Source organism: Rattus norvegicus, chromosome 4 (assembly GCF_036323735.1).
Source record: "Rattus norvegicus strain BN/NHsdMcwi chromosome 4, GRCr8, whole genome shotgun sequence".
In the NCBI taxonomy this organism is placed as follows: Eukaryota; Metazoa; Chordata; class Mammalia; order Rodentia; family Muridae; genus Rattus; species Rattus norvegicus.
In genome coordinates, this window is record NC_086022.1 from 35139176 (window position 1) to 35154190 (window position 15015).

Genomic DNA, 15015 nt, shown 5'->3' on the forward strand with positions numbered 1-15015 from the left:
TTAGGAAATGTAGTCATTCAACTAAGACTCTTCCTAAATTAAACGAAAGGAAAAAAATGTAAGCCTTAACTTCAAAGGGGGCAACATGGATGGCTTTGCTGCATCCTGGTCACGGGCAAACTAAAGACAAAGGAAAAGAAGATTAGAGCCTTTCTAAATGATTGATAAAGGGCAGGCTAAAGTTTCAGGTTAAGCTTGACTTGCTTCTTTAGTTAGGAAAAGGCACCCAGTGCCCAGCAGGGCAGGACAGAGCTCCACCTGAATGAGACAGACGGGACCTCCATAGCAGTAGACCTGGCTTCACTTCTCTCTGCAGAAGGAAAAATAAAGACCTGGACTCCTGCTACTGATGCTGGCTTCTCTTCTTCCTCCTTCTCCTCCTCTGTCTTTCTGATTTTATAAAAACAGCATCAGCCTAGTATAATAATGTCTTCCAAAAGACAAGCTTCATCATAAGAGGCAGATTCTCCGCCCCCCCTTTTTAAAAAAATCTTTCATTGGATTTTTTTGTTTATTTACATTTCAAATGTTATTCCCTTTTCCAGTTTCCCATCCATAGACCCCCTGCTCCCTTTCCCCTTCTTCTATAAGGGTGCTCTCCAACCTATCCACCCACCCCTTCCCTCCTTCCCACCCTGACATTCCTCTACACTGGTGGGGAGGGAGGGTCCAGCCTTGGCAGGCCCAAGAGCTTCTCCTCCCATCGATACCCAACAAGGCCATCCTCTGCTACATATGCAGCTGGAGCCATAGGTCAGTCCATGTATATATACTCTTTGGGTAGTAGTTTAGTCTCTGAGAGCTCTGGTTGATTGGTAGTGTTGTTCTTATGGGGTTGCAAACCCCTTCAGCTCCCTCAATCCTTTCTCTAACTCCTCCAATGGGGACCTCGTTCTCAGTTCAATGGTTGGCTGTGGGCATCCAAAGAGGCAGATTCTTAAAGACTGGAGAGAGGGCTCAGAGGCCAAGAGCATGGTGGCTCTTGGAGAGGAGCTGATTTTGCCCCTCAGCACCAATATGGTGACTGGATCTTGGCTGATGACTATTAACTCCTGTTCCAGGGGTCTGATGCCCTCTTCCAGCCTCTGAGGGTAGAAAGAGTGTATATGTCCCACAGACACATATGCAGACAAAATACCCTTACACCTAAAATAAAACATGCTTTAAAAGCAACCTTAGATGAAACAATTAAAAACATAAATTCTCAGAATAGAATACATATCACATTGTGTAGAACTTAAGTGGCAAAATTCTGCCTCAGGGTACAGTCCCTCTGATAGTGAGACTTGACCACTCTGGGCATACGGTCCTAAGACCTTTCTGCACTGAGTTTTACAAAGAAACCTTTCTAGAGGAGGGTGGGCTTTTAGGAAACCAAAACAGAACAGAAGTGTACAATCTGAACATACCATGCTCTTGAGAAGAGTGGAAATATGTCAATTTAATATTATTTTTTTTCAACAAGAAAATGTTGCAAGTTTTTGGTGTAGTTTGTTAATAACTTGGTCACATTTATGTGAGAATGGGTGAAACAGAGTGATGGTTTTTACATTTGAGGGGTAGTAGGTTTCCTTTGAGAATACAGTATGACTTTCTTTCTGCCAGTGGTGATGGGAATCTCATGACCAAACTCACTGCAGCGTCCCCCACATTCTGGTAACTGTCTCTATTCCCCCCAGACACTGAGACCAAATATCCATAGGTATTCACTTTTAATGTGATTTTCCATATTGCCAACCCTTGTCCAAAAAATGGCATTTCTTAATTAAGAGATTTGAAGGTGACTCAGTTCCATTTACTTCATAACACATTGTCCCTTTTGTAAACTTACCTCTGCTTTTTCCACATTACCTTCCAACTTCCCTCCCATGGGGCAAATGCTTCAAGTTTACCTCAATCCTCTTTACTGACTTTAATAGGCTGTAAAATCGTTTAAGAGGAACCTCAAAAGACTGCCTCAGGATTCACCTGGTTCTCGAGTCCTGGAATTCTTTGAGGCAGCAAATGTCCTCCGTAAGATAAACAATCGGAGATCATCAGAGATCATGCTTTCCCCTTCCTTGAAGGTGGGTACAGTCCCTCTGATAGTGAGAATTGACCACTCTGGACATACGATCCTAAGACCTTTCTGCGCCGAGTTTTACAAAGAAACCTTTCTAGAGGAGGGTGAGCTTTTAGGAAACCAAACTCAAACCTGAGACCCATCACTGTGGTGCCTAAGCAAAAAGACACTTATTGCTGGTCTCAGACTCCTAATTTTTAACATGGAAAAAAGGATACGTCTTCAACGACCAGGAAAACTTAATAAGATCATGTCTGGCATTTGACAGCTCCTGTTTAATTAGTCTTTACAAATCAGAGAAGCCTGTCCTCTAAGAGTAGTAAGCAAGGGACCATTGCGAGAGCTAAGGCTCTTGGGTAGAACAGTGGGATATGTGCCTTTCATTGTTTTTACTCTCGACTTGTTTTTCTCTATCTTATTGTACAGGTTTGTTTTAAGAATTTGGATCAACTTTAAAAATCACCTTATTAAATCTTCTACCCTTGAAGAGTGTCATACCAAAAACTACTGTAGTAGGCACCAAAGCCTTGGTGGCCAGACCAGAGTGAAGGAGGGGCGTGTCTGTGACCCAGAAGTCAGCCTCAGACAAGCACAATCGCTGTCTTCCTAATTTCCCTCCAAGAGTTATTCAAGGGGACTGTGGTTTTGCCTTAAGCAAAACTCCTTTAACAGCCCAGCATCTCAAAGCAAACAACATCTTTTTATTAGGTCCCCAGCGGATGAAAGCAAGCATTCCATTTGGACTCTTCTTGGGCAATTAATGCATTAGCTAAAGACAAACTTCTCTGAAAACAAAGCCACTGTTCTGGCAGCCTTCGGTAGATTTGGGAAATAGAGAACAAACTCCAAGTGTACATTCACTGATAAGAGGAACGACTCACCACGCACCTCAAGCCCAAGGTAGCATTCATTACGAAGGACAGGATTTCTTAAAGTAATCGTTTGTGTTTCACAATGACCAGGGAATTTAAATTCATCTTTGAGTTTATGTGATACTCCCTGACTCACAGGAACAAATTACTAATAATTAAAACCGATTTTATAGCTATGTTAATTTAATTAAAGATTGACTTATGATTTCTAAGGAAAGTGTCTGATACTCGGGACTGGATCAGTCTGTCATCATTTCTGGCTTTAACACTAGCAGCAGAAAGGCATTGTTAAGGACAGAGTGGAAGCCAGGCTGATGGCACAGCCTGTGTCCCCAGCCGGATGTCAGAAGCCTGCATTTCAAGGTATTTGGTTGGTTGAGAGGGATGGATTAAAAGGTCCAGCATGTTTGGGCAACTTGGGAAGGCCATGATTCAAAATTTTAAAGAAAGGAAAAGGGGCTGGGGATACAGCTCAGTAATAGAACATTTTACCAAGGTCATAGGGTTTAATTCTTCAGTATCATAAAAACCATCACAAAATAAAAGACACAGTGGAGGAAAAAACATTTATCAAAAATCCATCCATTCAACCGTTCATGCATACTTCAAAATTGGAACTTAAAATGTTCCTGACCCAGAGCATTTTCTCCCTTACAGAACCCTGTTCAGGTTTCAAGGGAGAGGCTGCCACTGTTATGAAGAATATCCATGAGGATGTTCATAGGTATCCGAGATATGAAGAAGCAGGCAATTTTGTGAGTTCATTTTGTCTTCCTAATACCAAAGGCTGAAGCTTTTGGAGAAAACTGGGTCCCATCGGCTCCCCTCCCCCCAGGTAGAACAAAAGGCACACACCCCTTTGTGGAAGAGGCTTGTGGAAAGAACATTTTAGAAAGCTCTGGAAAAATCCACATCCTGAAAGCATTCGATTACCCAGAATTGAAAATGGGATTTTACTCAGTGGCAAGAGTACAAATTCATCCCTACAAGTTTGGCTTCTGTGGTCAGAGCCGCACGAGGGCTTGGAGGGACAGTTAACTTGGAAGACTGATAAACCCGGGCCCAAGGCAGATTCGACAAATATTATCATCAAAGTGCCCCATCCTTGCACCTGAAGCTTCCCAACGGGCCATGCACTCTGAATACACAGTCTGAGGAGGTTACAAACAGTTTCAAGCGCAATTTGTTCCCCGTTTTAATTCCCTGCTCACCGAGTTATGCGCTGCTAAACATTTCCAGAAGACTGTCAAAACGTAAGCATCCCGAGGTTTACACAGGCCACACCATTAAATAACATATAAGCACGAAGATTTAAACAGTGTTTTCCAGCAATGCTAAATATTTTAGCTAAGTAAAAACTGAAGCTTGAAATGCAATAAGCATTTAAACGACTCTTTTCTGTGCCAGAATTCTTACTTTTCCCTGTGCGACCCGGGCTGCTGGGATTAAGGCGACCCCAGGGAGCTCAGCAAATGGTTGTGGGTTATGAGGTGCAGCAGGGGCTTGGCGACAGCGCGCCACCCAGCTTCGAGAAACCCAGCCACGACTGGAACCCAAGAACTAGTGTGTTCACTCTGTGGTCAGCTTCGCATTTTCTCTTCTCCTTGGAAAAAAATAATTGAAAAGGCTGCTACGAAAAGCAGGCCTGTTTCCCCCACCTCCCAAGTAAACCACGAGCTGGGCCAAGAACAGAGCCACGGGACTCTAGGACTCTATACTAGGGAAGGCGCGGAAGCACACAGGAGTGACATGGCTACTGTGCCTCTCCCTTAAGGAGGGACACGGCCCAGGGCCCAGGGACCGACTGCAGCAATGACAGCAGCCACGCCACTCCAAACATACTGTGCTGTCACTTTGGGGAGAAGAAAAACCCAGAACAAACTTCACGTGGTTCTTACCGCATGGTGATTGCAGTCCAATTCGTGGCCTGTTACGGGCGTGCCACCCACTGAGCAGAAGTCATGGAAATTAGGCCTCCTTCAAAGGCTCTCAAGTCACTGCCTCATGAACAGAAAAAGTCAAGGATTTCAAAGAAACACGGACAGAGGGATCCCATCTCCTACTGACTCTCGGGCCTCTGGTTTCATTCATTCGTTTATTTAAGTATTCACTTTACATCCCAGTATCAACTCCCCTCTCTTTCCAGGCTCCCCTCTCAAAGTTCCTTCCCCATTAGAGAGCCACCTCCAGTCCCATTTATGTCTAAGCAGAACCAAGATGGTCTCCCATCAAAACCAAGAGTTCATAAAGGAATGGGTGGACTATGTGTTTTTTTATGAGATCTGGGTCCATGGTTTGGTCCCCCCCCCAACAAAATCTGATCTTCTATAAAAATTCCAACAAGTATCAAAAGGGAATGCATGGACTCAGGAGCTTCCTTCCACACTACAAAGTCCAAAGCTGGAACACTGTGCTTTGTACCATCCACAAACTCGTACCTGGTCTTCGAGGTTGATATGTAGTAGATACTAAGTTATGTGAAGGGGAAATTACTCCTTCAATCAAACAGACATGTCCTATTTCTGGTAAAGATCCACACCTTTAACAGGCATGCAAATAAAAACTCGTGGATGATATTGATGCTTTCCAGCTGTAATCTAACTCCAGGGACCTTCAGGAACTCATGGAAACCTTTGGGAACTAAGAATGGTCACAGTCCCCAGTAGAATAATCAGCATCATCTTTGGGCGATAACCGCTGTTGACAGTAACCACAAGTTCTTAAGGTTAACTTCTTTTCCAAAGTCATCACAATGAGGTAAGTATTAGCAAGGGTTAGATACAGCGGAATTTGGTTCTGGTATAACCCAGTAGTAAATTATGTTACAGATATCATATCATAGTTCTTTTTTTTTTTTTTTTTTGGTTCTTTTTTTTCGGAGCTGGGGATCGAACCCAGGGCCTTGCGCTTCCTAGGCAAGCGCTCTACCACTGAGCTAAATCCCCATAGTTCTTATGTCCAACTTCCACTGAAGCTTTAGGTGAATTTCACCATCATGAGAAGAAATTGTAGCAAGTTGGGCTGGAGAGATTGCCCTGTCATTAAGGTGTCCGCTGTGCAAACATGGGGACCTGAGTTTGGATCCATCCCTCACATAGAAACCCAGGACTGCAGGCAGTTACGTGTTACCCAAGAACAGGTGGTATGCTTGTGAATATGGCTCAGATAGATCTCTGGAGCTCCTCGGCCAGTTAGGTAGCCAAACTTACGACCTCTAATTCCATAAGAGACTGACTCCCTGTCAGTGATTTAAATGGTGTAAGAACGGAAGACACCCAGTGCTAAACTCTGGTTTCCATACATATGTGCACACATGTGCACTCACACCTAGCACTAACAGATAAAGGTGCCTCCATGTGCACATATGCTACCCAAACACACAAACTGTCTTAAGTATTAAAGATGGTTAGGGCGAGTCTATCAGTTCAGTAGTTTTTTCCTTACCGGGAGTGAACTATATCCTCTCCTACGCATTCGGAACCATGCAAATGAGCCCACGCATTACTTTACAAGTAGTGGGAACACAATATCCCCAAACATAGCAAGAAGAGTCCATCAATGACAATATTTTTTGCCATTCGTCGCAGAAATACACAAGAGCAAGCAATCGGTGGCTTTAAAAATAGTTTTATTTTTCCCTTCACAGACACACAGGCCTCTGACCATAATTCATGGCACCCCAAATTAAATATAGACTTAAGAGTATATTTGTCTGACATGATTCAAGAAAGTGGATTTTAAATGTGAATGGGTGCCAACCATGGGGACTGGAGGAGGGTGGTACCAGCAAAGAGGGGCGTACATCATTCTTACAGCGACTCTTAGACTTGGAATCAATATGTGCTCATCATATACATATTTAGCCCAAATCAGTATGCTCAGGAGTAGAATTTCTTCTGTCTCTATAATAAAAAGGCCAAAGCACTTCCTTAACATTCGAAATGTTTCCCTAGTAGACTTGGTATAGTAAGAGAATGATTGCTAAACATCCTCAATGTGGTTTTCATTATGAAAAAACATGTTTCACATAAAATCTTCATAATATAATCCAGAGGCCAAATTTGTGCATGTTTAAAATTTGAGTCCAGGCTAGATATTTGGATTTCCCCCCCCTTCCAGTGTTTTTCATTTTTATAAATACATACCTAGCTTTCTACTACTTTAAACATACTCGGAACTCTTTTAGAAACCATGGCTGCCTTTCAGTAGCATCAGTGAGACCATCATCCGGGTAGGAGACCTCCCTCATTTCCCTTCAGACTTACTCCAGATCAAGTTTAGTATTGACCAAATCCCAGTATTTAAAAGATACAAACACAGGTTACGGGCAGCGTGCCAAAGAATAATTAGGAATAATTCCACATGATCTTGCTACAAAAAAAATCCAGAAAATGAATGATTGCATTTAATATAAGAAGCATTGACCTGAATTTAAATGGGACAGATGCGGAAGGGGCGGAGCCATGCTTCAAACCCTGACGAGGCTTGTTGTGGTTCCAATCAATTTTCCAGCCACATCCGGGTCAGTCCCCCTATGAGCCCACAGCGGTCACTTTTGAGGTAGATGCTGATGGCTTAAAGAGAGGTAGGTAAAGTCCGAACTTGTTTTCAATGCCCGCAAATGTTGCAACTGCCAGTTTATAGCCCCCTACGTGGTCAGGATTGGGAGCGGGCAGAGTAATCCGAGATTTAGGAACCAGCTCAGATCCCACGGGCTTCCTGTGAAGAAAAGAAAAGGGGAGATCAACTGACTTTCTGAAAAATGCCAGTAGAAACCAATAAAACCATGCGACTCGAGGCAATGATTGCATTCTAGTCAACTGGGTGCTCCCTGGGAAATGACCCTGTGGACACTCTCAAAGGAGGCAATGAGAACCGAGTATTAGAGGCTGTGGGCATTTAGCAGTGACATTCACTGTGACACTTACACGCCTCCAAAATCGACGTAGAACCATCGCTGCAGCAGTTCGTAAGTAAGCAAGGTGACACCAAACTGCGGTGAGGAGCGGAAGACTCGAGCTAACGACCAAGGCGGAAATAACAGACATCATTAGATTTTTAAGAAATTTCCCTGATACCAAAGGATTAGTTAAGAACCAATTAGTTCCATACCACCAGCTCCTTTCCACAAGGCTTTGGGGCCTTCTTCCCGAAGTATCTTTCTGAAGCAGTCTGTCACACCGCTGTAAGTGGTTTGGCCAGCCCGGGCAGCCACCTGTAATCTAGTCTTGATAACATCAGCAGGGGTCACTAAAGATGCGGCAGGCATACCTGGAGTTGAGACACAACACCATCTCAGTCCACTCACATTCTCACTATATAAAAATAACTGTGCTTTTGAACTGCTGGCCGTGGGAAGAAAGTTAAGCAGGCAACGTAATAAAATGCCCATTTTGCTGTCCTCTGGAAAGCACAACGGTGGACGGTTCGGTCTGCAAGAGCCCGCCCCGCCCCCGACCTTCGTTTGTTGGTTCTATTCTTAAATACATAAATATTTTTAAGCAATTATTTATCCATAACACTATTTCAAGTGGTTGAGAACAAACAGAGAAAGTGGTTTTCAAAAAAAAAATTTTTTTTTCCCTTTCCTGCTGAAATGAGAACCTCACGGAGTTATTAGGTCTGATTTTTCAGAGGCGAAGCTTATTATGTGTTTCCTCTTCATGGTTTCCTGGCAGCTGGCAGCCACAGGAGGCCGCTTTCCCTCACACATCCAGCCACCCTGCACTCCAAAACCCCACTTCTCCTACCAGAAGGCTGTCCTGATAGCTATGCAAACACCGGCAGCCTATTTGTGACTCTCCAACACATCTTTCTCCCAAAATCTTCAGAGAAAACTTTACAACAGAAAGCTTCAATTTTATACTGGCTGGTAATTGATAAAGGAGGACAACAACAACAACAACAACAACAACGACAACAACAACAACAACAACGACAACGACAACAACGAATCCCTCCCAGCAAGCCGTCCCTCCCAAAATTACCAACAGTAAATTTTTTCAGAGTCGTTTTTAATCCAAAAAATGGGGCAGCCCATGTGGAGAGTTTTAAAATGGAGACCATTGAGAAGACACTGTCTCTTCTGGGTTTATTACTTTTCCACTATGAACCTATTCCAAACCAAACTGGTCAGATGCAGATGCATAAATCTCCTTTGCTTTTTTTAAGGCTTAATAATTCTGTAAGAATTTCTGTCCAAACCAACATGGTCTGGCTCAGAATGCCATCTCGTCCTTCAACAGACAGTTTTAAAGTCACATTTCCGAGTTGTGTGTGTGTGTGTGTGTGTGTGTGTGTGTGTGTGTGTGTGTGTGTGTGTGGGTGTGTGTGTGTGTAGGGGGAGGGTGTGACTGTGAACTACACGCTCCCATTTCTACCAGAAGAGACGAGCATCTCTTGGCCTTCTGTCTCCACTCAATCCCTCTAACAGTAACTCTTAGGAATAGTCATTACCCAAACACTGCCTTTTACACATGTGAAGCTCACTTTCTATACAGTGTTCGTCTAAGAAGCAGCATTGGGCCCCTCCTATTAGCTTGGAGGGATTATTGTAATTTTGAGATAGGAAATAAGAATTATGCTTAGAAACCCACTGCTCATTCACACAGGCTTCATTCCCTGGTTTAAGGAAATGGAGTCCTCCTAACCACACTGCAGGTGTGGTTATGTGGCTCTGTGAAAGACACAGGGGCAAAAAGGAAGGACACGTTCTTTTCCCACGAAGGCACTTTTCATATGCATTCCCTGGTCACGAGACAATGCTGGAGGAGAGGAGACGATGAAGAATACAGGCAACGGGAATAAACATGACTGAATGAAATGCGAAAAGGATCATATAAACTACTTAATAGGAAGCCTGGCAAAGCAAGTGTGTGTGTGTGTGTGTGTGTGTGTGTGTGTGTGTGTGTGTGTGTGTGTAGCCCCCACACCCCCTAGTGGATGATGTCTAGGCCCTCAGAAGTGTTACAGAAATGGTGTGTAGACTTCTGAGAGGTGTGTGTAGGAGGAATGGGGTTGATAGTAAACCTGGAATACTGAGTTCAGCTACTCTAAAATCTGGTCAACCTAGTCAAAGGTCCTGCAAAGGTCTTGGTCATCTGACAGCTACTGGTTTTGCAAGTACAAGTGGGCAAAGACTGTGAATACGTTTGCCAGGTCATTCTCTGCTTTTCAAGCCTAAAGCTACATTGATGAAATGGCTTGAGTATAGAAGAAGAGGAGACCATAAGACAGGAAGGTATCGTCTGTGTTCTCACAGGACGAGTGCAGGCGGCCTGCCTGACTCACTATGGACAAGAGTCAAGCATGCATAGCCCTGGGGGATACCCACTCCCTCAGCAACAGAAATGACACTAGGTGCTCAGTAACCGATAAAAACAACTGTGGGATTTCTAGGGAGCCAGCAATTGCATAGGATCAACGATAGCAAGAAGACGACTTGACTTTGGAGAATACAGACAGCTTTGGGGACCAAATCATTAATTTGTATAGGTATCATATCTGGATTAATAACTCTGTGTCTTCTCTATTTAAGGCTTAAAGATTAGTACATGCTTATTTTAGGTCAAGGCTGGGGCTTTCCAAATTACACTCTTTGGCTATTAGCTATATGACCAACCTACTAGGTTGGTGACTGACAGCAACGTGACAAAGTTATTCATTAAGAAGGAGGAAAAATCAGCTGGGGGAAGGATGGTGCACTCCTAGAATCCCAGCACTTAGGAGGTAGAGGCAGGCAGATCTCTGAGTTCGAGGCCAGTGTGGTCTACAAAGTGAGTTTCAGGACATCCAGGGCTACACAGAGAAACCCTGTCTTGAAAAAGCAAAGGGAGAAAAAAGAAAGAAGAAAAATCTCCAGCTGAACGGAAAGCATCGGTTTTCACTGGCTCCGTGTCCATTGACTGTGGCTACTGGACTCAGTCTTCGTCCCGTGTGTCTATCTCCTCCACTTCCAGTTACTTCCTGTTTGATCTCCATTTCTCCACTAGATAAATATACATACCACATGGGTGTGACTCTCCTCTCATGTGTTTACATCCCCTTTCAGGAAAGTGAGGAGAGTCACTTTCGTTCTGGCCCCTTTCTTTCCTTCATGTACCTCCCAACAGCTCTTCTTGCACGACAAAAACAAACGCTAGCGTCAGAGACAATTTGGAGCGACTCATAGCCTTTACTTTTCCAGCTCAAACTTTTCTCTGTCAAGGCTGCTTCAAGTATCCGGTGGTGTCCATCTTAAATTCGCTCCTAATCTGGCTGCGGAGAAGGCAACCCTTGCAAGCAGAGCAGGTGCAGGATGTCCTCCCCTTGGATGCCACCACATCACTGAGGTCCACACCTCATGTCCTGGGCAACTGGGAGGTATTGTTTCAGACCAGAAACCCATCTCCTTTTACTTGCCTGTTTCTGTCCTCTCTAATTCTGACATCAAGGAAACAGCTTTTAAACAGACAGTAGACCTATGTTATGTACCCCTTTGGTTCTGATTTTCCATCTATGTGTTTTATGTCCCATTCTAGGGGGTGACCCTTACCAAGTCTACATTTACTAAAGTCTATATTTCCCTCTTTTTCCTTATTCTTTTGTTAACACAAGTTCTTATAGTGGCACCCAGGCTGTCCTCAAACTCTTAATTCTATTGACTTAGATTTCCAAGTACAGGGATTATGGGTAAGTACCATTAAATATGGTCTAGATTGGTTTTCTTTGATCAAGTCAGAACCCTAGAGATTTTTAATTTCAATGATCATTTCATTAATTAAAAAGCCAAAAACCACTCAAGGCCACTTTGGTCTACAAAGGTTAGCCCCGGTCTTCCTAATGAGAAAGTGTCTTAAGATAATCAAGAAATCTCTGCATTCGACCCTTGGGTCCGTCCTCAGATAAACTCATAAAATTAAAAAAAAAAATGCCACAGAACTCTGACACGTGTTACATGTCAACTTGCTCATTTTGACCTTGTCCGAAAGTTATGAAATATGCAACATTCTTAGGGAGCGTGGGTGCAAGATTACTATATTTTTTTTTACAACTTCCTATGTACTTACTTTTATTTTAGAATAAAAAGTAAGATAAAAAGAATCACTCCCCACCTCCCTGAGCTTCCAATTACAGTTCTTGCAAGTTCCCCTGTGGTCCCTAAATTACCGTTTTCTCTGTAATTTTTCAGTTCATGTTCCCTGTTGCCCTTTCCTGTAGGAGGATGGCTGTCTGTGTACTGATTGGTACTCGGAATCAAATAAAAGGCTGGCCAGGCAGTGCACTCAGTCATGGGTGGCATCTACCATACTCCAAATCTATTTCCCCACCGCTTTCCCTTTTGGATGGGCAAGCACTCTATGCTGAAGGGGCTATGGCAGGCTACAGGGTCAACTGAGGCTTTCCAAAATGTTGCAGAGCAGGGAGCCAGCTGAACTGTGCTGTGAGAACACTTCATTTTCTACTCGGCTGAGAAAAGGTTGTTAATTTACATTTTGCTGCACCTGTGGTTAAGGTGGGACATGAGCTTAAGCCCTATCCTGCCATTCTACGCAAGATCAATTCGGAGTTTGTAACTTGCAGACGAAGGTTGCTTGAAGCTCTAGGTGACATGGAGAGTGGCCCGGCTATGCGTTCAGAAAGGCTGCTTGCTGGCTTCCTGCTTTTAGAATTCATTTTTCTGTTTACTCAGAGGTCAAGAGTTCCCGCTTACACTTTACACTATCCACACTTTTTCTTGCTAGTTTTGGCCTGTGGCATCATCAGTTTCAGACGCAGAGGGGTTGCTTTCTGAGTACGGATGCTGCTGTATTTTCTAGCAGTTTAAGACATTCAGGAAGAAAGTTGCATGAATAAGTGCACTTCACTACCCAGATCTGTCTCCTCTACTTCATATTCTCAAGGCGCCAAGAATTGAATTATTCAATTATGAAATCTTCTGTGTCAGCAGCAATGGGATTTTGAAACAGCCCTCAAGCCACAGATCCCCCGAAAAAACTGCTCCTGACCCTCAGTCCAAAACATACAGTAAGTATGTGTCCTTATCACTGGACACAGGCAGGCCCGTGGGGACATTTTCTTAAGTAGTAATTGATGGACAAGGACTCAGTCCACTGTGCGTGGTGCCATCTGTAGGCTGGTGTCCTGGGTTCTGTAAGACAGCAGGCTGAGCAAGCCAGTAAGAAGCACCCTCCATGGCCTCTGCTTGAGCTCCTGCCTCCAGGTTCTTGCCATGTTTAAGTTTCTACCCTGACATCCTTAAGGGATGAAAAGTGATATGGAAGTGTAAACCAAATAAAATGTTTCCTCCCTGGGTTGCTTTAGGTCATGGTCTTTCAGCACAGCAACTGTAACCCTGACTAGCACAGCAGGTGAGTGCACAGGGAACAGGAAGGCTGTGGGGCTAAAACGCCAGCAGAGGTGGTAATGCCTCCAGAACATTGAGACTAGTGTGGTTTTACATAAAAACAGAACAAAACAAAATGACAACAACAACAACCAAAAAACCCAAAAACCCAAAAAACCAAAAACAATCATACTTTCTACCAGCAACCTCAGTTCCCAGATTCTATTTCTCCAATAAGGAGATAGAATCCACCTCAGGGAAAAGTGTTTAGGTTTTGCCTAAAGATTTGCTTGGTATTGATAAAATCACTTATATAAAAGTTTCAGTAATTTGGGCAGTTTTGAGTGTCTATGATTAAGAATATAATTCTCTTTACTGAATTCTGTTTTAAAATCCTGGCTCACCCTCATCATTTGCATTAGCTTCATGTCTGTGTTTCCTTGGACATTGGATGGACAATAAAAATGTAGCACACACACACAGCAGATGTGACGGCCATTACTGGTTGTCGACATGACTCATCTGGAATGAAGTACCGTCCAGAACTGGAGGGAATGCCTAAGAGATTTTTTTTCTTAACCTGGTTTGGAGTGGGTGAGTCCACTTCTAATCTGGGCCTTTGAGGTACGAGGACACACATCTTTGATCGGGTCTTGAGCTTGGAAGACACACCTTTAATGTGGGCCATACCTTCTGCTGGTAGTCTACATAAAGAATGGAGGAAGGAAGCCTTTGCCCTTTGCTTGCTCGCCCTTACCTTGCTAGCACCTCCATTCATTCACCACCATCACACCTACTTCTTTGGGGTTCCAGCATATTCTGAAGGCCAGCTGGGGCATCTATCATTGTGGATGGAGCAACTACTGGATTCTTAGACTTTCTGTTCACAGCCAGACACGGTTGGAGTAGCTGAACTGCAGCCTGTATGACATTACAATAAATTGCTTCTCTCTCTCTCTCTCTCTCTCTCTCTCTCTCTCTCTCTCTCTCTCTCATATCTATCTAGAGATACATTACATAAGTTCTGTTCCTCTAGAGAACCCTGACTAGTACAATGAGATACTATTTAGCTACAAAGAAAAAAAATGAAATTATAAAATCTGCAGGTAAATAGATGGAGCTAGGAGAGGATGAACATATTGAGTGTGGTAGCCCAGACAAAGAGAGGCAAATATTATGTTTCCTCTCATCTGATACTCCTAGCTCCAAGTCTTCAGAAAAGAGTATGTGTGAATGTGGGCAAGCTTTAACCAGAGGGGAGAGAGATAAACACAGATGGAGGAGGGAGAGGAAAATTACTAAGAATATCTGAAACGATAATAAGGACCCGTATTATTAGCTATCTACTTAAAGATACCTAACATATATGAGTGCGTGGATACATATTCACAAATAGTTTGAATGGAAATTTCCTACTTGGGCTGATGATGCCATCCCTGAGAGCCATATGCTCTCTAATAAGAACCTTAACACAAGACATGAAACACCCACTTTTGTATCGCTGGTCAGTGTGGTCTAAGAGAGTCCCAAAACATTATAGACTACTGTTGGTGTCCTTGGTTGACACCTAGGGGAGAAAGGGTAAGTTTCTATGGCTGAATACACCATCCACTTCAGACATAGGACTGAGAGGACCAGAACTGCGATATGACCTAAAAGCTTTCTTCCTGTGGGTCATCTTTCATGGTACCAAGGCACCATGCAGGTTTCCAAAGCAGAGCAGAAACAAAGAGTCCTACCCAACTATGATGCCTCTG

The 15015-nt window shown here is 43.5% G+C and overlaps 1 protein-coding gene across 4 annotated transcripts in view; it reads right to left on the reverse strand.

Annotated features, from left to right (window-relative positions):
* Nucleotides 1-6545: 6545 nt before the first annotated feature.
* Nucleotides 6546-15015, reverse strand: part of Slc25a13 (solute carrier family 25 member 13) — a 182683-nt gene continuing 174213 nt past the window's right edge. For all 4 annotated transcript variants that reach the window (NM_001419627.1, NM_001419624.1, XM_039108599.2 and 1 more), the window contains 3 exons: nt 8047-8205; nt 7863-7953; nt 6546-7653 (listed from right to left, as the gene is read on the reverse strand). In NM_001419627.1, coding sequence (NP_001406556.1) covers nt 7467-7653; nt 7863-7953; nt 8047-8205 — 437 coding nt within the window. In that variant the 3' untranslated portion in view covers nt 6546-7466. The remainder of the gene's footprint in view (nt 7654-7862; nt 7954-8046; nt 8206-15015) is intronic.